Genomic DNA, 23,217 nt, shown 5'->3' with positions numbered 1-23,217 from the left:
TAGAATTCGCCCTTTTCTTACTTTCGACTCTGCAAAAACTCTTACTGTCTCACTTATTCATTCTCGTCTGGACTTTTGTAACTCTCTACTAATCGGCCTCCCTCTTACCAAACTCTCCCCGCTCCAATCTGTCCTGAATGCTGCTGCCAGGATCATATTCCTCACCAACCGTTACACCGATGCCTCTACCTTGTGCCAGTCATTACACTGGCTACCCATCCACTCCAGAATCCAGTACAAAACTACTACCCTCATCCACAAAGCACTCCATGGCTCAGCACCACCCTACATCTCCTCTCTGGTCTCAGTCTACCACCCTACCCGTGCCCTCCGCTCCGCTAATGACCTCAGGTTAGCATCCTCAATAATCAGAACCTCCCACTCCCGTCTCCAAGACTTTACACGTGCTGCGCCGATTCTTTGGAATGCATTACCCAGGTTAATACGATTAATCCCCAATCCCCCCAGTTTTAAGCGTGCCCTAAAAACGCATTTGTTCAGACTGGCCTACCGCCTCAACGCATTAACCTAACTATCCCTGTGTGGCCTAATTAAAATTAAAAAAAAACAAACAAAAAAAAAAACAATCAGGTTCCTCGCATCATGTTCTCATACACTTTATGCAGTCAATAGCCTCTGTGTCTGTACTGCTACATACTTAGGCGGCTGTTAACTGGTTCATGCAGCTTTACATGAACACCCGAGCCTTACACTATGGCTGGTCCAAATAACTAAAGCAATTGTTACCATCCACCTCTCGTGTCTCCCCTTTTCCTCATAGTTTGTAAGCTTGCGAGCAGGGCCCTCATTCCTCCTGGTATCTGTTTTGAACTGTGATTTCTGTTATGCTGTAATGTCTATTGTCTGTACAAGTCCCCTCTATAAGTTGTAAAGCGCTGCGGAATATGTTGGCGCTATATAAATAAAATTATTATTATTATTTATTATTATTAGAAAAGGCCTGACATATCACAGGCCTGACAAATTTAGCAGTTTTAGTTGCATTTTCCTGATATTTTGTTAATTGCATTTTACAGCAAAGTGATGGTCTGTAAACAGCTGACAACACAGCAAAGGGATCTCTTTGAAGGTCATCAAGAAAGTGGACGTGCCTCAAAAATTTATGAAAATACTAGACAAGTGATAACAGAAGCCACCAAGAGGCCTACAGCAACATTAAGGCTATGTGCGCACGTTGCAGATTTGCTTGTGTATAATTCTGCGCGGATTCTGTCTCTTGGCAGAAAATGCAGTTGAAATTCCACGCGGAATATGGATTTTCATGTGAATTTGTAAGCTAAATAAAGATATATTATTTAAAAAAAAAAAAAGATGTAATTTCCTTATTCAACCTCTTCAGCCAGATACCCTCATTAATATTAAAGACACACACACACACACCAGCCTATGTAGGAACAAAATTAACCTACATATGCTTTAACAAAACAGCAACTGTTATTAGGCTGCGTCCCCGCGGTCACTAATCGGCAGTGCTTTGGACGCAGCACATGTCCGCTCCATCCAAAGCGCTTATGACTTTTAAACGCAGGTGTTCACTGAACCGGGCGGAATCACCGCACCCTATACATTGGACGGGTGATATTTATCTTGGAGACTCTGCAATAGACATGCTGCGGACAAGAAAGAAGAAGCCGCGGGTGCCGATGCATGCATAGTGGAGATGGGATTTCTTGAAATCCCTTCCACTATGCTATAACATCTGGCCGCTGGGGGTTGGACGCTGTGGATGTACACAGCGTCTAACCCACAGAGTTTATTTAACTCATTCATGACCCAGCCTATTTTGACCTTAATGACCTGGCCATTTTTTGCAATTCTGACCAGTCTCCCTTTATGAGGTAATAACTCAGGAACGCTTCAACGGATCCTTGCTGCTCTGAGATTGTTTTTTCATGACATATTGGGCTTCATGTTAATGGTAAATTTAGGTCGATAATTTTTGCGTTTATTTGTGAAAAAAAAAAAAATGGAAATTTGGCGAAAATTGACAATTTCGCAATTTTCAAATTTTGAAAATTTTTATTCTGTTAAACCAGAGTTATGTGACACAAAATAGTTAATAAATATGATTTCCCACATGTCTACTTTACATCAGCACAATTTTGGAAACAACTTTTTTTTGCTAGGAAGTTATAAGGGTTAAAATTAGGGTAAAAGGAGAAACTGGACACCGAAAGTTATTGTAGAATTTGTCCTGAGTACGCCGATATCCCATATGTGGTGGGGGGACAACTGTTTGGGTGCACGACAGGGCTCGGAAGGGAAGGAGCGCCATTTGACTTTTTGAATTAAAAATTGGATCCAATCTTCAGCGGACACCATGTCGCGTTTGGAGAGCCCCTGTGTGCCTAAACATTGGAGCTCCCCCACAAGTGACCCCATTTTGGAAACTAGACCTCCCAAGAAACCATTCTAGATGTGCGGTGACCACTTTAAACCCCCAAGTGCTTCATAGAAGTTTATAACGCAGAGCCGTGAAAATAAAAAATCATTTTTCTTTCCTCAAAAATTATTTTTTAGCCCACAATTTTTTATTTTCACAAGGGTAACAGGAGAAAGCCTTCCCCCCTGGGCTGAAGTACCACTCCCCCTGTCCCTGCAGGTTGGGTGAAATTACAGTTAACCCTTTCACCCAATCTGCAGGAACGCGATCATTCTGTGACACAGCATATGCGTCACAGGTCGGATTGGCACTGACTTTTATGACGCATATGCTGTGACAGGTTGGGAAGGGGTTTAAAAAAATTGCATGGGCTCCCGCCTAATTTTTTTTTTGTATAACCAGCAGAGGGAAAACCAACGGCTGAGGGCTGATGTTAATATTCTGGGAGGGAGCCAATAGTCAACGGTTCCCAGGCTATTAATATTAGCTCACAGCTGTTTTCTTAGTCTTTATTGACTAGTTTACAGGGGAACCCCAGAAAAAAAATTGACATGGGTCCCCCTTAAAAAAAAAAAAAAAAAAAAAAAAAAAATCGAACCAGCAAAGACTAGGCAGACAGCTGCAGGCTGATATTAATAGCCTGGGAAGGGGCCATGTACACTGCTCAAAAAAAATAAAAATAAAGGGAACACAAACAAAATATAACTCCAAGTAAATCAAACTTCTGTGAAATCAAACTGTCCACTTAGGAAGCAACACTGATTGACAATCAATTTCACATGCTGCTGTGCAAATGGAATAGACAACAGATGGAAATTATTGGCAATTATCAAGACACACTCAAAGGAGTGGTTCTGCAGGTGGGGACCACAGACCACATCTCAGTGCCAATGCTTTCTGGCTGATGTTTTGGTCACTTGAATGTGGGTTGTGCTTTCACATTCGTGGTAGCATGAGACGGACTCTACAACCCACACAAGTGGCTCAGGTAGTGCAGCTCATCCAGGATGGCACATCAGTGCGAGCTGTGGCAGGAAGGTTGCCGTGTGTCAGCGTAGGGTTCAGAGGCTGGAGTAGCTATCAGGAGACATGCCAGTATACCAGAAGACATGGAGGGGGCCGTAGGATGGCAACAACTGAGCAGCAGGACCGCTACCTCCGCCTTTGTGAAAGGAGGAACAGGAGCACTGCCAAAGCCCTGCAAAATGACCTCCAGCAGACCACAAATGTGCACGTGTCTGCACAATCAGTTAGAAACCAACTCCATGAGGATGGTCTGAGTGCCCGACGTCCACAGATCAGGTTGTGCTCACAGCTGAACACCATGCAAGACAATTGGCATTTGCCACAGAACACCAGGATTGGCAAATTCGCCACTGGCGCCCTGTGCGCTTCACAGATGAAAGCAGGTTCGCACTGAGCACGTGACAGAGTCCGGAGACGCCGTGGAGAGCTATCGGCTGCCTGCAACATCCTTCAGAATGATTTAAACAATTGTCCTCACTATATAATTGGCACTTCCAGAACGCATACTAACAAAACTTCGATCCGCCACTAGGCAGCCGAAAAATACGAAGAGATCCAAATCATAATAAAACAAGGCTTTATTAGTGGAAAAACATATCCATTGCCATAGTGCACAGGCACCTAAACAAGAGGTGGGGAACCACCATATATATCATGCCAAATAGCACATCCTGCAGTATAGAACAGTAGTGGTCAGTTTCTTATTGTAGCACTTTAGTCCCTTAATATTGTTGCACTTGCACCTACAATGGCACATAGCACTTTTCTGTGTTGTTTATGGGGTTAAGATATCACACATCCCCATATGATGGTCATGCACTGCTTCTGCGAATAACGGCCCCTCAGTGTGGCAATCTCCATTCCCCCTTCCCCTTTTATACTTCCCTGAACCGTACCATCTATTCTGACAGCACTGGTGGTGCCGGGCAGTGCGCATGCGCCTCTCACTGTCCCACTCACTTCAGAATGCGTTCTATACTGGATAGCTTGCGTTCCAGCAAGCGTTCCACTGAGCGCAAGTCCGGAAGTGACATTTGCCTGGGACTAGGGAAGAAGAGACGCATGCGCCGGTAAATGCCTACAGTTACCTGGTGACGTTTTAGATCACATGTTCCTGTATTTCGGAGCTTATTGGAGCCTATGCACGATAAAAACCCTGCACTCCCCTTCCCCAGACACGCCCCCGGAAGAAGCTATTTGCGAAACGCGCGTTGGGGTGAGGTGGGACGCCGAACCTGCTACAGGTAGATATGGTGACTGCTGAATAAGACTGATATTTATATTATTAGTTGCACTATATATGCTTAGGCAATAGTTAGTGCTATGCACTTTAGATATATACAGCGCTACTGTTCTATACTGCAGGATGTGCTATTTGGCATGATATATATGGTGGTTCCCCACCTCTTGTTTAGGTGCCTGTGCACTATGGCAATGGATATGTTTTTCCACTAATAAAGCCTTGTTTTATTATGATTTGGATCTCTTCGTATTTTTCGGCTGCCTAGTGGCGGATCGAAGTTTTGTTAGTATCCTTCAGAATGACCGGTTTGGCAGTGGGTCAGTAATGGTGCTGGGTGGCATTTCTTTGGCGGGCCGCACAGCCCTCCATGTGCTCACCAGAGGTAGCCTGACTGCCGTTAGGTACAGAGATGAGATCCTCAGACCCCTTGTGAGACCATATGCTGGTGCGGTTGGCCCTGGGTTTCTCCTAATGCAGGACAATGCCAGACCTCATGTGGCTGGAGTGTGTCAGCAGTTCCTGCAAGATGAAGGCATTGAAGCTATGGTCTGGCCCACCTGTTCCCCAGACCTGAATCCGATTGAACACATCTTGGACATCATGTCTCGCTCCATCCACCAACGTCACGTTGCACCACAGACTGTCCAGGAGTTGGCGGATGCTTTAGCCAAGGTCTGGGAGGAGATCCCTAAGGAGACCATCCGCCGGCTCATCAGGAGCATGCCCAGGCATTGTACAGAGATCATACAGGCACGTGGAGGCCACGCACGCACGCGCACACACACACACACACACACACACACACACACACACACACACACACACACACACACGAACATCATTTCCTTGTCTTGAGACATTTTCACTGAAGTTGGATCAGCCTGTAATTTGTTTTCCATTTTGATTTTGGTATCATTCCAAATCCAGACCTCCATGGTATATTCATTTTGATTTACATTGATCATTTTTATGTTTTATTGTTCTCAACACATTCCACTATGTAATGATTAAAGACTTGCAACTGAAATATTTCATCCAGAGATAGATATCTAGGAGGTGGTATTTTAGCGTTCCCTTTATTTTTTTGAGCAGTGTATATTGGCACCCCCTCAGGCGCCACAGAAATGGCACATCTTATAGATGTGTCAATTCTTGCACTTAGCCTCTCTTCCCACTTGCCCTGTAGCAGTGGCAAGTAGAGTAATACAGTTAGGTCCATATATATTTGGACAAAGACAACATTTTTCTCATTTTGGTTATAGACATTACCACAATGAATTTTAAACAAAACAATTCAGATGCAGTTGAAGTTCAGACTTTCAGCTTTCATTTGAGGGTATCCACATTAAAATTGGATGAAGGGTTTAGGAGTTTCAGCTCCTTAACCTGCGCCACCCTGTTTTTAAAGGGACCAAAAGTAATTGGACAATTGACTCCAAGGCTATTTCATGGACAGGTGTGGGCAATCCCTTCAATATGTAATTCTCAATTAAGCATATAAAAGGCCTGGAGTTGATTTGAGGTGTGGTGCTTGCATTTGAAAGGTTTTGCTGTTAAGTAAACATGTGGTCAAAGGAGCTCTCCATGCAGCTGAAACAAGCCATTCTTAAGCTGCGAAAACAGAAAAAACCCATCCGAGAAATTGCTACATTATTAGGAGTGGCAAAATCTACAGTTTGGTACATCCTGAGAAAGAAAGAAAGCACTGGTGAACTCATCAATGCAAAAAGACCTGGGCACCCACAGAAGACAACAGTGGTGGATGATCGCAGAATAATCTCCATGGTGAAGAGAAACCCCTTCACAACAGCCAACCAAGTGAACAACAATCTCCAGGAGGTCGGCGTATCAATATCCAAATCTACCATAAAGAGAAGACTGCATGAAAGTAAATGCAGAGGGTTCACTGCACGGTGTAAGCCACTCATAAGCATCAAGAATAAAAAGGCTAGACTGGACTTTGCTAAAAAACATCTAAAAAAGCCAGCACAGTTCTGGAAGAACATTTTTTGGACAGATGAAACCAAGATCAACCTCTACCAGAATGATGGAAAGAGAAAAGTATGGCGAAGGCGTGGTACAGCTCACGGTCCAAAGCATACCACATCATCTGTAAAACACGGCGGAGGCAGTGTGATGGCTTGGGCATGCATGGCTGCCAGTGGCACTGGGTCACTAGTGTTTATTGATGATGTGACACAGGACAGAAGCAGCCAAATGAATTCTGAGGTCTTCAGAGCCATACTGTGTGCTCAGATCCAGCCAAATGCAGCAAAACTGATTGGTCGTCGTTTCATACTACAGATTGACACTGACCCAAAACATAAAGCTAAAGCAACCCAGGAGTTTATTAAAGCAAAGAAGTGGAATATTCTTGAATGGCCAAGTCAGTCACTTGATCTCAACCCAATTGAGCATGCATTTCCCTTGTTAAAGACTAAACTTCAGACAGAAAGGCCCACAAACAAACAGCAACTGAAAACCACCGCAGTGAAGGCCTGGCAGAGCATCAAAAAGGAGGAAACACAGCGTCTGGTGATGTCCATGAGTTCAAGACTTCAGGCAGTCATTGCCAACAAAGGGTTTTCAACCAAGTACTAAAAATGAACATTTCATTAAAAATTATTGAATCTGTCCAATTACTTTTGGTCCCTTTAAAAACAGGGTGGCACCTGTTAAGGAGTTGAAACTCCTAAACCCTTCATCCAATTTTAATGTGGATACCCTCAAATGAAAGCTGAAAGTCTGAACTTCAACTGCATCTGAATTGTTTTGTTTAAAATTCATTGTGGTAATGTCTATAACCAAAATTAGAAAAATGTTGTCTCTGTCCAAATATTTATGGACCTAACTGTATATAGACACAGCCAGAATAAAGTCCTTTAATTGAAATAATCACACAGACTCCTTTATTGAATCTTAAATAACCATACTTATTGCATCGCCTAATTCCAGACTCCCTCGATCTCCTGCAACAAAAATAAACGAACATATAATACTCCCTGTCCGTCATAGTCCATTTACCGAGTGTCCCACGTCAATCTCACGTGTAGACCAGTCACATCGGGAGATGTGACCGCTCTACCCGGCCTCCGGTGATACACTACGGGAGGTATTACCTCCTGTTAGTGTATCACAGAGTTCACCAGACTTCGTGCTCTCACTTACGGCACCACAGCGTGAGTTTTCTCATGAAGCGGTGCTGCAAGTAAGAACCGGAGCTGATCAGCTGATGAACTCCGGTGACCTCTCACAGTGGTGCAGTGATACAGTGCGGGAGGATCACCTCCTATCAGTGTATCGCCGGAGGCCGTGTAGAGCGGTCACACCTCTTGATGTGACTGACTGTTCTATACGTGAGATCACCGCGGGACACTCGTTATTAAATGGACTACGGTGGAAAATGAAGTATATGTTGGTTTTATTATTTTATTTGTTGCAGGAGACGTGGGCGTAGGGGATTAGGTGTTTGGTGAGTATGATTTTTTTTGTTTTGTTTTAGAATTGAACACAGTCACTGGATGATGGGACTACTGTCCCATCATCGGCTCATGCTGTCACTGTTATATGTGACAGCAGACATAGCCGGATAGGAGTAGTACACACACAGCTGCACACACAGACACCCGTGTTTTTGGCATACAAATCCGCAGACCTTATTACACCTGCGGTTTGGCTGCGGATTTGGCTGACTCAATGTAAGTCAATGGGTGCAGAAACGCTGCAGATCTGCAAAAAGAATGGATATGCTGAGGAAAATAAAACGCTGCAAATCAGTGCAGAAATTTCCGCAGCATGTGCACACCAATTCTGGATTCCCATTGATTATCATTGCTTGAGCACTCCTTTGCGGATTTGGTGCAATTCTGCGAGGAAAAAATGCTGAGAATCCGCAACAAGTCTGCAACGTGTGCACATAGCCTAAAAGAACTGCAGGAATTTCTGGCAAGTACTGGTTCTGTACTGCATGTGATGACATCTCCTGTATTCTTTTTGTGTCTTGCCTGTGGGGTAAGATAAGATGGAAGCCTTTTGTCACAGGTTTACCATGACATGGAGGGGGCAAAAGTTTGCTCTGTCTGATTTCACCTACTCCTGCACTGATTAGAAACACTTCTCCCCTCATATTAAACAGTGCAGGTTTCTGATAGCAGTGCAGTGGTTAGCCTGTTCAGCTTACAGTCTCTGAAGCCTCCTGCTTGGATGGTCTCTGCTGTTCAGTGTTGGCCACTCCCCTCTAGCAATCTGGATTGCCAGTATTTGCCTAGTACTGCCTGGTGAGGAAGTTGAGTTGTCAGTGGTTGGTTAAGGTGTTTGGAGTGTTGATCTGCGATTGTTGCTAGGTGTTTCTACTGTGTGCGATTCTCTGCTATTTAGTTTACCTCCTTTTTCTCCCCAGTGTTCTCTTCTGTTGTCTGCAAGTGCATATTTGTATTTTTGGTTATTTTCATTTATCCCTGTACCTCCTGCCTTCTTAGTCTGTGTTGTGTATATACATACATTTCTGCTTCCCTATTCCCTGGGTGGGGGACGGGGAAAGATATAGGGCTGATTCAGGAGGTCAGCAAGGTACATGGCCCCGGCATCTTCATCATCAGAAGTAATCCAGAGAGCAGGGAAAGCTAGGGTGCCCCTAGCGGTAGGGACAGGGAAGGAGCCCCTGACATAGTTGGGACACCTTTTCTTACAAAAAAAAAATTCAAATACAACACGTGTCATTGGCTCGTGTGTGAAAACACCACTCAGTCAAAGTTCAGGCAAAAATAAATGCGAATCCTGCAGCTCGGTGTTTGCAGATGTCAAAGCTCACAGCCTGGAACATTCCACAAACAAGTCTGTACCTGGGCAAACTTGCTGATTCCAACAGTTCCAATGCCGTCCTCCACCGATATCCACTCATGCTTGTCTGTGAACCTGCGTGCGGCTGACATGGAAAGAAGAGAAATGGCATCAATTGCACAACATATAGAAGCAATAAAACAATGCACCATTTACTGACATGTTCCATCCTGTCTGCTAAACATGTCAAGAGGTCACACATTAGCCACAAAGCATATGTGTTCTATATCTGTCGCCCTCATAGACATGTGATCAGTGTCAGTGCTGTATCTACCATCAAACAATGCCAGACAGATGCGTAATGACAATAGTGTTAATCTGCAACTACCACTAGAGGGAGCTCCTACATACGATTATACGGTTGCCAGTACAGTTCAATAGGAACTGCAAAAATTCATGTGCAGAGAGCTCCACCTAGTGATCACTAATGAAGCCAGGATTTCATCATTCAGCCACTGAATCTTCCAAGGCAAAGTGCTTCAAGAAAACTCCTAGCGGACGCCACTTAAAAAGTGAAGATGTCGCTTTTAACAGCTCCTATGTTTCTGAACCCTGAAGTAGAATAATGACAAGACAGAACAGGAGTACAGCTATCATTTTGACATTGCTGCACACACTCTTCATTTTATGGGGTTAGGGCATGTACACTTATTATGGTAACTCAGCCTCAGGGTATTTGATGCTGCAGAATTTCTGCAACAATTAGCTAATTGCCATTTTTAATAGTTTGAGTCTCTTATCCGCCAATTTGCAGCTTGCTGGAGTACAAGGCGGCAAATTCATTAAGAGGTGTTGTGTACCTCCGAGAAATGCAGAAAAGGTACAGAAATGTCTGCATCCAAATAGTCAACGTGTGGACAAAGCCTTACCGGAAATGGTGGATTTTTGTGCAGCGTGCTGCATATCCATCATGGGAACTTCGCCTGAAAACAGGTATTTTGCGCACAGCATGGTGTGTCGCTTTTGTGATGGAAATTAGGGAGCAATTTGCATTAATTTTCCTCCTATATATTGTCTGCAGAGTTCAATACTTGTGGCTTTGCAGTTACTAGAAAACCACAGGTTGGAGTCTACCTGGTGCTGTGTTCGATGTCACATTAGACAGGGGTTAAGTAGCAATCAATGTTACAGCGGAACACAAAAATCACCCAACAAGTGTTCATGAAAGTCTAAAGCCGTCACTTAATTTTCTAGCAGAAGCCGAGCTCTACACGCCAGGTACAGGACAGATCACACTTGGCTGGTCACAGCGTCCATGCAGCACACGGCGACTTCCCACGTTATACAGCCAGTGACTGCAGTGAGAAATCTCTGGCTGAAACCAGATCTGGTGCAGAAGAGCAAGCGGAGGGGTCCAGCTGTGAGCAGAGACCACGCAGATGGTATCTAGGGACACTAGTGAAGAGCTCGGCTTTATTGGGATTTCCCAGTGTTTAGTAAGCTATCTTTAACGGTTTCAACACTCCAATTTATTGATATAGTTTCAATCAGATAGATATATATCCTTACTTTGATGGAGTTTCCATAAGGTCACTGCAGTTTAAGTGGCCAACCAGATGACCCAACCTAGCAGGTCATTTGTTGTTTAGGTAATGAGCAGTTATTTGTTATTAGTAAATGTATTTATTGTCAGTAACTGACCGGTTTAACCCCTTAGTGACAGAGACAATTTGGTACTTAATGACCAGGCCAATTTTTACAATTCGGACCACTGTCACTTTATGAGGTTACTAGCTGTACTACCCGGCTTCGCCCGGGTTAATGACTGCTGTTAGCAAAATAGAATGGGTTAACAAAAATTTATTCTGCACACAAAAACCACAAAACAAATAGATAGAAATGTAATTATTAAAATGCAAAAACTAAGCTAATAGAAGCATTTCTTAACATATATTAGCTTTGTTATACTGAGAATGTCTTTGTTGCCTATATTAACCAATCAGAGCTCAGATTAATTAACTGTAGCAAAATAGAAGCTGAGCTGTGATTGGTTGCTATTGGCAGCCTGATAAATCCCCAGCCAACAGGAAGCCCTCCACCCTGGCAGTATATATTAGCTCACACATACACATAATAGACAGGTCATGTGACTGACAGCTGCCGTATTTCCTATATGGTACAATTGTTGCTCTTGTAGTTTGTCTGCTTATTAATCAGATTTTTATTTTTGAAGGATAATACCAGACTTGTGTGTGTTTTAGGGCGAGTTTCGTGTGTCAAGTTGTGTGTGTTGAGTTGCGTGTGGCGACATGCGTGTAGCAACTTTTTGTGTGTTGAGTTGCATGTGACAGGTTAGTGTAGCAAGTTGTGTGCAGCAAGTTTTGCGCATGGCGAGTTTTGCGCGTGGCGAGTTTTATGTGTGGTGCCTTTTGAGTATGTGCAAGTTTTGTGTGAGGCAACTTTTGCATGTGTTGCAACTTTTGTGCGTGTGGCGAGTTTTGCACGTGTGGCGAGTTTTGCACGTGTGGCGAGTTTTGCACGTGTGGCGAGTTTTGCACGTGTGGCGAGTTTTGCACGTGTGGCGAGTTTTGCACGTGTGGCGAGTTTTGCACGTGTGGCGAGTTTTGCACGTGTGGCGAGTTTTGCACGTGTGGCGAGTTTTGCACGTGTGGCGAGTTTTGCACGTGTGGCGAGTTTTGCACGTGTGGCGAGTTTTGCACGTGTGGCGAGTTTTGCACGTGTGGCGAGTTTTGCACGTGTGGCGAGTTTTGCACGTGTGGCGAGTTTTGCACGTGTGGCGAGTTTTGCACGTGTGGCGAGTTTTGCACGTGTGGCGAGTTTTGCACGTGTGGCGAGTTTTGCACGTGTGGCGAGTTTTGCACGTGTGGCGAGTTTTGCGCGTGGAGAGTTTTGCGCGTGGAGAGTTTTGTGTTTCGACTTTTATGTGGCGAGGTTGGTGTATGTGTGGTGAAATGTGCGCTGAGGGTGGTATATGTGTTCGAGCACGTGGTAGTGTGTGGCGCATTTTGTGTGTGTTCATATCCCCGTGGTGGTGTGGTGATTATCCCATGTCGGGGCCCCACCTTAGCAACTGTACAGTATATACTCTTTGGCGCCATCGCTCTCATTCTTTAAGTCCCCCTTGTTCACATCTGGCAGCTGTTAATTTGCCTCCAACACTTTTCCTTTCATTTTTTCCCCATTATGTAGATAGGGGCAAAATTGTTTGGTGAATTGGAAAGCGCGGGGTTAAAATTTCACCTCACAACATAGCTTTGACGCTCTCGGGGTCCAGACGTGTGACTGTGCAAAATTTTGTGCCTGTAGCTGCGACGCCTCCAACACTTTTCCTTTCACTTTTTCCCGATTATGTAGATAGGGGCAAAATTGTTTGGTGAATTGGAAAGCGCGGGGTTAAAATTTCACCTCACAATATAGCCTATGAGGCTCTCGGGGTCCAGACGTGTGACTGTGCAAAATTTGGTGGCTGTAGCTGCGACGGTTCAGATGCCAATCCCGGACATACACACATACAGCTTTATATATTAGATAACTCTGGAACGCTTCAACGGATCCTGCTGATTCTGAGACTGTTTTTTCGTGACATATTGTACTTCATGTTAGTGGTAACATTTCTTCGATATTACTTGCGATTATTTATGAAAAAAATGGAAATATGGCAAAAAATGTTAAAATTTTGCAGTTTTCAAACTTTGTATTTTTATGCCCTTAAATCAGAGAGATATGTCACAAAAAATAGTTAATAAATAACATTTCCCACATGTCTACTTTACATCAGCACAATTTTGGAACGAAAAAATTTTTTTGTTAGGGAGTTATAAGGGTTAAAAGTTGACCAGCAATTTCTCATTATAACACCATTTTTTTTTTTAGGGACCACATCACATTTGAAGTCATGTTGAGGGGTCTATATGATAGAAAATAGCCAAGTGTGACACCATTCTAAAAACTGTACCCCTCAAGGTGCTCAAAACCACATTCAAGAAGTTTATTAACCCTTTACGTGCTTCACAGGAACTGAAACAATGTGGAAGGCAAAAATGAACATTTAACTTTTTTGTGCAAACATTTTACTTCAGAACCATTTTTTTTTATTTTCACAAGTGTAAAAACAGAAATTTAACCATAAATGACCCACCAAGTGCTTCACAGAAGTTTATAATGCAGAGCCGTAAAAATAAAAAATCATATTTTTTCACAAAAATGATCTTTTCGCCCCCATTTTTTTATTTCCCCAAGGGTAAGAGAAGAAATTAGACCACAAAAGTTGTTGTGCAATTTCTCCTGAATACGCCAATACCCCATATGTAGGGGTAAACCACTGTTTGGGCGCACCGCAGAGCTTGGAAGAGAAGGAGCGCCGTTTTACTTTTTCAATGCAGAATTGGCTGGAATTGAGATCGGATGCCATGTCGCGTTTGGAGAGCCCCTGATGTGCCTAAACAGTAGAAACCCCCCACAAGTGACACCATTTTGGAAACTAGACCCCTTAAGGAACTTATCTAGATGTGTGGTGAGCACTTTAAACCCCCAGGTGCTTCATGGAAGTTTATAGCGTAGAGCCGTGAAAATAAAAAGTCGCATTTTTTCTACAAAAATGATTTTTTGCCCCCAAATTTTTATTTTGACAAGGGTAACAGGAGAAATTAGACCATAAAAGTTGTTGTGCAATTTCTCCTGAGTACGTCGATACCCCATATGTGGGTGGTAAACCACTGTTTGGGCGCACCGCAGAGCTTGGAAGAGAAGGAGCGCCGTTTTACTTTTTCAATGTAGAATTGGCTGGAATTGAGATCGGACACCATGTCGCGTTTGGAGAGCTCCTGATGTGCCTAAACAGTAGAAACCCCCCACAAGTGACCCCATTTTGGAAACTAGACCACTTAAGGAACTTATCTAGATGTGTGGTGAGCACTTTAAACCCCCAAGTGCTTCACAGAAATTTATAAAGTAGAGCCGTGAAAATAAAAAATCCTTATTTTTTTCCTCAAAAATGATTTTTTAGCCTGCAATTTTTTATTTTCTCAAGGGTAACAGGAGAAATTGGACCCCCAAATTTATTGTGCAATTTATGCTTAGTAGGCTGATACCCCATATGTTGGCGTAAACCACTGTTTGGGCGCATGGCAGAGCTCGGAAGGGAAGGAGCGCCATTTTGGAATGCAGACTTTGATAGAATGGTCTGCGGGCGTTATGTTGCGTTTGCAGAGCCCCTGATGTACCTAAACAGTAGAAACCCCCCACAAGTGACCCCATTTTGGAAACTAGACCCCCCAAGGAACTTATCTAGATGTGTGGTGAGAACTTTGAATGCCCAACTGCTTCACAGAAGTTTATAATGCAGAGTCGTGAAAATAAAAAATATATATTTTTTTTCCACAAAAAAAGATTTTTTAGCCCCCAAGTTTTTATTTTCACAAGGGTACAAGAGAAATTGGACCCCAAAAGTTGTTGTCCAGTTTATCCCAAGTACGCTGATGCCCCATATGTGGGGGTAAACCACTGTTTGGGCGCACGGCAGAGCTCGGAAGGGAGGGAGCACCATTTGACTTTTTGAGCGCAAAATTGGCTGTGGCATTTAGAGACCCCCTGATGTACCTAAACAGTGGAAACCCCCCAAATCTAACTCCAACCCTAACCCCAACACACCCCTAAGGCTTCTTTCACACTTCAGTTGTTTGGCGTCAGTCAGCTCCGACAGTGACGGATCGACGGCTCCGTCACAATTGTTGAGAAAACGGTTCTAACGGATCTGTTTTTTTGATGGATCCGTTAATTGGGGGTTGTCTGGGAAAAGTATCTACTTTTTGGAGCATGCACAATTGAAAAAGCGGATTGGGGCGACGGATACGCCGAAATGACGGTAACGACGGATCCGTCGCCCATAGGCGGCCATTCTATGGAATGACGAACGAGACGGATGCGTCGCGAACCGCCATTTCGGCGCAGACAAAAAACGTTACAATGGCCGTCAATGTCTAGATGACGTCTGCCAAATCTCGACGGATCCGTCGCATGGCGGATGGAACGGACGACCATCCGCCACAATCCGTCGCTGATGCATGTCTATGGGAAAAAAGCGGATCCGCAAAAAAAAAAAAAAAAAAAAAAGGCGGATCCGCTATTTGACGAAAATGGCAGTTTCAGACTGACGCCAAAAGACTGAAGTGTGAAAGAGGCCTAACCCTAATGCCAACCCGATCCATAATCCTAATCACAACCCTAAGGATAATTGCAACCCTAACCCCAAAACAACCATAACCCTAATCAGAACCCTAAATCCAACACACCCCTAATCCCAACCCTAACCCTAATCCTAAACGTAACCCTAATCCAAACCCTAATCCCAACTCTAACTTTAGCCCCAACCCTAAACTCTAACTTTAGCCCCAACCCTAAACCCTAAATTTAGCCCCAGCCCTAACCCTAAATTTAGCCCCAGCCCTAACCCTAAATTTAGCCCCAACCCTAACCCTAAATTTAGCCCCAACCCTAAATTTAGCCCCAACCCTAAATTTAGCCCCAACCCTAAATTTAGCCCCAACCCTAAATTTAGCCCCAACCCTAAATTTAGCCCCAACCCTAAATTTAGCCCCAACCCTAAATTTAGCCCCAACCCTAAATTTAGCCCCAACCCTAAATTTAGCCCCAACCCTAAATTTAGCCCCAACCCTAATTTTAGCCCCAACCCTAATTTTAGCCCCAACCCTAATTTTAGCCCCAACCCTAATTTTAGCCCCAACCCTAATTTTAGCCCCAACCCTAATTTTAGCCCCAACTCCTCTCTCCTGCCGGCAGATGGCAGCAGAGAGCGGGCGCACTGCGCATGCGCCCGCCATTTTCTTTCCATAGGAAGAAGCCGGCGGGCAGGAGGGGACGCAGGAGGACCCAGGGACACCGGTAAGTATGATAGGGTCCCCGAATCCCCCTATTTCTCTGTCCTCTGATGTGCGATCACATCAGAGGACAGAGAATTACACATCGCTCTTTTTTTTTTTTTGCGGTCGCCGGTAAACAGTTAATTACCGGTGATCGCAAAACAGGGGTCGGTAAAAACCTGCTCCTGACGAAGCCACTTTGGTGGCGACACACGTTGAGCTCCGTACCCCTGGACATTTGTGGTGATAGGTATTATGGTCATGTTCGTTCAGCAAGACTATCCTCTTGCAACCTGGTAGCCTGGGCTTTGTCTGTATTATTTATTACTGGGCTATATTTTCTCTTGGGCCCCCTCTTATAGGCACTTTATGCTTATCTAGTCCATGCATTTTATACTTTATCTAATTATGGTACATGACTGTCCCAGGTGCGCTTTTGTGTGCTAAGGAGCCAGATACAGCGTGGCCAAATTGTAGTACAGCGGGCTGTTCATATCCACAAATATCTTGGGAAGGCTACTCATTCCCCTTTTTGGGTGGTATATCTGTATATTGTTATTTTTGTGCAGCATAGTACCCCTTTCCCTTTTGTGAGTGTCACATTATTATTTTTTTGTTATATATTATTTAACATATATTCTGGCAGCTATGGTTTAGATATGTGCTATTTGTAAATATTCATCATTATCATCTGCTTGTGCTACTCATACTGCAAGTTGTGCCAATTTTGTATATCTTATGGTGGTGTTCTCCTAGCTGTATTAGTGATTCATCCATCCAGGACAAACATATTATTGTTAATAATACATGTATCATTATAAGACCATTTGTACATTTGGTTATCTGTGTACTCATTTTGCTCCATCACACCTGTCCAGGGGGGTAGGTTCCTAATATGGAACCCACGGCTCACTTTGGTTTTTTGGTTTTTAATAGTTTTTAATAGAGTGGTGTTTCTGCTTTTCTAGTTGTTTAATAAAATTTATATCATTATATTTAAGTGGTGGTCCTCTTTATATAGCTTGATGCTTTTCCTCTTTTGCATGCGTGTACTACTTTCAGGTCAAGCTTGGGTTGACCCCCTTGTTGTAATTGTAACTTTAGCTATTGATATTGATGGTGCCCTCCATCTTTCTGGTTTACAACCCTAACCCTAAATTTAGCCCCAACCCTAACCCTAAATTTAGCCCCAACCCTAGCCCTAACCCTAATTTTAGCCCCAACTCCTCTCTCCTGCCGGCCGGCAGATGGCAGCAAAGAGCGGGCGCACTGCGCATGCGCCCGCCATTTTCTTTCCATAGGAAGAAGCCGGCAGGCAGGAGTGGACGCAGGAGGACCCAGGGACACCGGTAAGTATGATAGGGTCCCCGAATCCCCCTATTTCTCTGTCCTCTGATGTGCGATCACATCAGAGGACAGAGAATTACACATCGCTCTTTTTTTTTTTTTTTTTTGCGGTCGCCGGTAATTACCGGCGATCGCAAAACAGGGGTCGGTAAAAACCGACCCCGATCATGTTCTTTGGGGTCTCGGCTACCCCCAGCAGCCGAGACCCCAAAGATCTCCCGGGTGCCGGCCGGCGGGCGCACTGCGCCCGCCATTTTTTTGCCGGAAAAAGATGGCGGTGCCCATCGGGAGCCACGAGGAGCACCGGGGGAGACAGGTGAGTATCGGGGGCAATCGGGGACCCCATTTCTTTGTCCTCTGATGTGCGATCACATCGGAGGACAGAGAAATTAAATGGGAAACGGTTAATTACCGGCGATCGCAACTCGGGGGTCGGTAAAAAACCCCCGAATCATGTTCTCTGGGGTCTCGGCTACCCCCGGTAACCGAGACCCCAGAGAAAATCCGACTCTGGGGGGTGCTATTCACTGTTTCCACAGCGCCGTTAATTAACGGCGCTGTGGTTTAAGTACCCTTAACTGCTGATGTTAAAAGGCGTATCGGCGGTTGTTAAGGGGGTTTCTTCCTGGCATTACAATGACCATCAAAGTTTTTACTGAGATACATTGGACTGTATAAGATAGAAAAGATGACTGGAACCTTACGGAGGACAGAGACATACATGGGAGATACAGAGACAGCCTGGTGACTAGTACCATAATAATGTAATGTATGAATAATGCTATTTTACTATTTCTTATTTAATAAAAAATATTTAGAATTGAAAGTCCTCAGTGGTTGATACCTTTTAACCCCTTTCTGACATTAGACGTACTATCCCGTCGAGGTGGGGTGGGCCCGTATGACCACCGACGGGATAGTACGTCATACGCGATCGGCCGCGCTCTCGGGGGGAGCGCGGCCGATCGCGGCCGGGTGTCAGCTGCATATCGCAGCTGACATCCGGCACTATGTGCCAGGAGCGGTCACGGACCGCCCCCGGCACATTAACCCCCGGCACACCGCGATCAAACATGATCGCAGTGTACCGGCGGTATAGGGAAGCATCGCGCAGGGAGGGGGCTCCCTGCGGGCTTCCCTGAGACCCCCGGAGCAACGCGATGTGATCGCGTTGCTTCGAGGGTCTCCTACCTCCCTCCTTGCCGCAGGTCCCGGATCCAAGATGGCCGCGGCATCCGGGTCCTGCAGGGAGGGAGGTGGCTTACCGAGTGCCTGCTCAGAGCAGGCGCTGGTAAGCCTGCAGCCCTGCACAGCAGATCGCAGATCTGACAGAGTGCTGTGCACACTGTCAGATCACCGATCTGTAATGTCCCCCCCTGGGACAAAGTAAAAAAAAAAATTCTCCACGTGTGTAAAAAAAAAAAAAAAAATCCTAAATAAATTAAAAAAAATATTTATTATTCCCATAAATACATTTCTTTAGCTAAATAAAAAAAAAACAAAAAAAAAAAACAATAAAAGTACACATATTTAGTATCGCCGCGTCCGTAACGACCCAACCTATAAAACTGCCCCACTAGTTAACCCCTTCAGTAAACACCGTAAGAAAAAAAAAAAAACGAGGCAAAAAACAACGCTTTATTATCATACCGCCGAACAAAAAGTGGAATAACACGCGATCAAAAAGACTGATATAAATAACCATGGTCCCGCAAAAAACGAGCCGCCATACAGCATCATCAGCAAAAAAATAAAAAAGTTATAGTCCTGAGAATAAAGCGATACCAAAATAATTATTTTTTCTATAAAATTGTTTTTATCGTATAAAAGCGCCAAAACATAAAAAAATGATATAAATGAGATATCTCTGTAATCGTACTGACCCGACGAATAAAACTGCTTTATCAATTTTACCAAACGCGGAACGGTATAAACGCCTCCCCCAAAAGAAATTCATGAATAGCTGGTTTTTGATCACTCTGCCTCACAAAAATCGGAATAAAAAGCGATCAAAAAATGTCACATGTCCGAAAATGTTACCAATAAAAACGTCAACTCGTCCCGCAAAAAACAAGATCTCACTGACTCTGTGGACTCAAATATGGAAAAATTATAGCTCTCAAAATGTGGTAACGCAAAAAATATTTTTTGCAATGAAAAGCGTCTTTCAGTGTGTGACGGCTGCCAATCATAAAAATCCGCTAAAAAACCCGCTATAAAAGTAAATCAAACCCCCCTTCATCACCCCCTTAGTTAGGGAAAAATAAAAAAATTAAAAAATGTATTTATTTCCATTTTCCCATTAGGGTTAGGGTTAGGGCAAGGGTTAGGGCAAGGGTTAGGGCAAGGGTTAGGGCAAGGGTTAGGGCAAGGGTTAGGGCTAGGGTTAGGGCTAGGGTTAGGGCTAGGGTTAGGGCTAGGGTTAGGGCTAGGGTTAGGGCTAGGGTTAGGGCTAGGGTTAGGGCTAGGGTTAGGGCTAGGGTTAGGGCTAGGGCTAGGGTTAGGGCTAGGGTTAGGGCTAGGGTTAGGGCTAGGGTTAGGGCTAGTGATAGGGCTAGTGATAGGGCTAGTGATAGGGCTAGTGATAGGGCTAGTGATAGGGCTAGTGATAGGGCTAGTGATAGGGCTAGTGATAGGGCTAGTGATAGGGCTAGTGATAGGGCTAGTGATAGGGCTAGTGATAGGGCTAGTGATAGGGCTAGTGATAGGGCTAGTGATAGGGCTAGTGATAGGGCTAGTGATAGGGCTAGTGATAGGGCTAGTGATAGGGCTAGTGATAGGGCTAGTGATAGGGCTAGTGATAGGGCTAGTGATAGGGCTAGTGATAGGGCTAGTGATAGGGCTAGTGATAGGGCTAGTGATAGGGCTAGTGATAGGGCTAGTGATAGGGCTAGTGATAGGGCTAGTGATAGGGCTAGTGATAGGGCTAGTGATAGGGCTAGTGATAGGGCTAGTGATAGGGCTAGTGATAGGGCTAGTGATAGGGCTAGTGATAGGGCTAGTGATAGGGCTAGTGATAGGGCTAGTGATAGGGCTAGTGATAGGGCTAGTGATAGGGCTAGTGATAGGGCTAGTGATAGGGCTAGTGATAGGGCTAGTGATAGGGTTGGGGCTAGGGTTGGGGCTAGGGTTGGGGCTAAAGATAGGGTTAGGGTTTGGATTACATTTACGGTTGGGAATAGGGTTGGGTGTGTCTGGGTTAGAGGAGTGGTTAGGGTTACTGTTGGGATTAGGGTAAGGGGTGTGTTTGGATTAGGGTTTCAGTTATAATTGGGGGATTTCCACTGGTTAGGCACATCAGGGGCTCTCAAAACGTGACATGGCATCCGATCTGAATTCCAGCCAATTCTGCGTTGAAAAAGGAAAACAGTGCTCCTTCCCTTCAGAGCTCTCCCGTGTGCCCAAACAGGGGTTTACCCCAACATATGGGGTATCAGCGTACTCAGGACAAATTGGACATCATCTTTTGGGGTCCCAATTTCTCCTGCTACCCTTGGGAAAATACAAAACTGGGGGCCAAAAAATAAGTTTTGTGGGGAAAAAAAAAGATTTTTTATTTTCACGGCTCTGCGTTGTAAACTGTAGTGAAACACTTGGGGGTTCAAAGTTCTCACAACACATCTAGATAAGTTCCTTGGGGGGTCTAGTTTCCGATATGGGGTCACTTGTGGGGGGTTTGTACTGTTTGGGTACATCAGGGGCTCTGCAAATGCAACGTGATGTCTGCAGACCAATCCATTTAAGTCTGCATTCCAAATGGCGCTCCTTCCCTTCCGAGCTCTGTCATGCGCCCAAACAGTGATTCCCCACCACATATGGGGTATCAGCGTACTCAGGACAAATTGGACAACAACTTTTGGGGTCCAATTTATCCTGATACCCTTGTGAAAATACAAAACTGGGGGCTAAAAAATCATTTTTGTGAAAAAAAAAAAAGAATTTTTATTTTCACGGCTCTGCGTTATAAACTGTAGTGAAACACTTGGGGGTTCAAAGCTCTCAAAACACATCTAGATAAGTTCCTTAGGGGGTCTACTTTCCAAAATGGTGTCACTTGTGGGGGGTTTTAATGTTTAGGCACATCAAGGGCTCTCCAAACGCAACATGGCATCCCATCTTAATTCCAGTCAATTTTGCATTGAAAAGTAAAATAGCGCTCCTTCCCTTCCGAGCTCTGCTATGCGTCCAAACAGTGGTTTACCCCCACATATGGGGTATCGTCGTACTCAGGACAAATTGCACAACAACTTTTGTGGTCTAATTTCTTCTCTTACCCTTGGGGAAATAAAAAAATGGGGGCGAAAAGATCATTTTTGTGAAAAAATATGATTTTTTATTTTTACGGCTCTGCATTATAAACTTCTGTGAAGCACTTGGTGGGTCAAAGTGCTCACCACACATCTAGATAAGTTCCTTAAGGGGTCTACTTTCCAAAATGGTGTCACTTGTGGGGGGTTTCAATGTTTAGGCACATCAGGGGCTCTCCAAACGCAACATGGCGTCCCATCTCAATTCCAGTCAATTTTGCATTGAAAAGTCAAATGGCGCTCCTTTCCTTCAAATAAACGCAAGTTATATCGAAGAAATTTTACCACTATCATGAAGTACAATAGGTCACGAGAAAACAATGTCAGAATCGCCAAGATCCGTTGAAGCGTTCCAGAGTTATAACCTCATAAAGGGACAGTGGTCAGAATTGTAAAAATTGGCCCGGTCATTAACGTGCAAACCACCCTTGGGGTTGAAGGGGTTAATGGCTAACTGAAAAGATGGTAACAAATTGCAAGCTTTCGAGACTTTCCGAAAGCTTGCAATTTGTTACTATCTTTTCAGTTAGCCATTAAAAGGTATCAACCAGTTAGCCATTAAAAGGTATCAACCACTGAGGACTCTCAATTCTAAATATGTTTCTATCTACTGGCTAACACGGTACCAAGATATATATCTTTCCTGTTATTTAATAAATTCATTTTTGTTTATTCAATTTTCGTGTGAGCATTTATTTTTCATCACAATCCTTGAACCTGTAACAAAAACACCCAGTCACACACAGGCACAATCAGGAGTCCATCACGACTTGAAGATTTAGTGCAGATTTTTGAATGGCGTATCTGCAGAAAAGTGTTCATGTTACATAAGGTTTCTGCACAAAGAATTGACGCATTGCAGATAAACAGAAAAAGGGCAATAAAGAAATGAGGATGAAGCCAAGACTCATCTAGTTTCGAAGTCTTGTAAGGCTATGATCACACGATGCGGTTTTTGGTGCGGATCCGCAGCGGAATTGCAGCTGCCGATCCGCATCCTTTTTCCATGCAGGTTACAGTACAATGTAAACCAATGGAAAACAAAACCCGCTGTGCCGACGATCCTTTTTTCCCCAGGAAAATCAGCGCGGATTTGCCAGCGGAAAAAAGAAGTACCATGTCAATTCTTTCTGCGGATTCCGCTGCGGGTTTCCAACAGCACCAATAGGAAACTGCAGTTGGAAACCCGTAGTGGAATCCGCAGTAGAAAAA

At 44.3% G+C, this 23,217-nt stretch overlaps 1 protein-coding gene and 1 long non-coding RNA gene across 2 annotated transcripts in view; one reads left to right on the top strand and one right to left on the bottom strand.

Moving 5' to 3' along the window:
• LOC143807113 (uncharacterized) overlaps nucleotides 1-1,310 on the top strand; it is a 135,296-nt gene extending 133,986 nt beyond the window's left edge. The window contains exon 3 of the long non-coding RNA XR_013221647.1: nucleotides 1,038-1,310. This is a non-coding gene — a long non-coding RNA (uncharacterized LOC143807113). The remainder of the gene's footprint in view (nucleotides 1-1,037) is intronic.
• The window catches only part of GCSH (glycine cleavage system protein H), a 31,726-nt gene that overhangs the window by 5,514 nt on the left and 2,995 nt on the right, over nucleotides 1-23,217 (bottom strand). Inside the window, exon 2 of the mRNA XM_077288333.1 lies at nucleotides 9,515-9,597. Coding sequence (XP_077144448.1) covers nucleotides 9,515-9,597 — 83 coding nt within the window. The remainder of the gene's footprint in view (nucleotides 1-9,514; nucleotides 9,598-23,217) is intronic.

This window comes from Ranitomeya variabilis, chromosome 2, assembly GCF_051348905.1.
Source record: "Ranitomeya variabilis isolate aRanVar5 chromosome 2, aRanVar5.hap1, whole genome shotgun sequence".
NCBI classification, from domain to species: Eukaryota; Metazoa; Chordata; class Amphibia; order Anura; family Dendrobatidae; genus Ranitomeya; species Ranitomeya variabilis.
The sequence above is the reverse complement of the archived record's forward strand: the minus strand, read 5'-3'. Positions and strand labels throughout refer to the sequence as shown.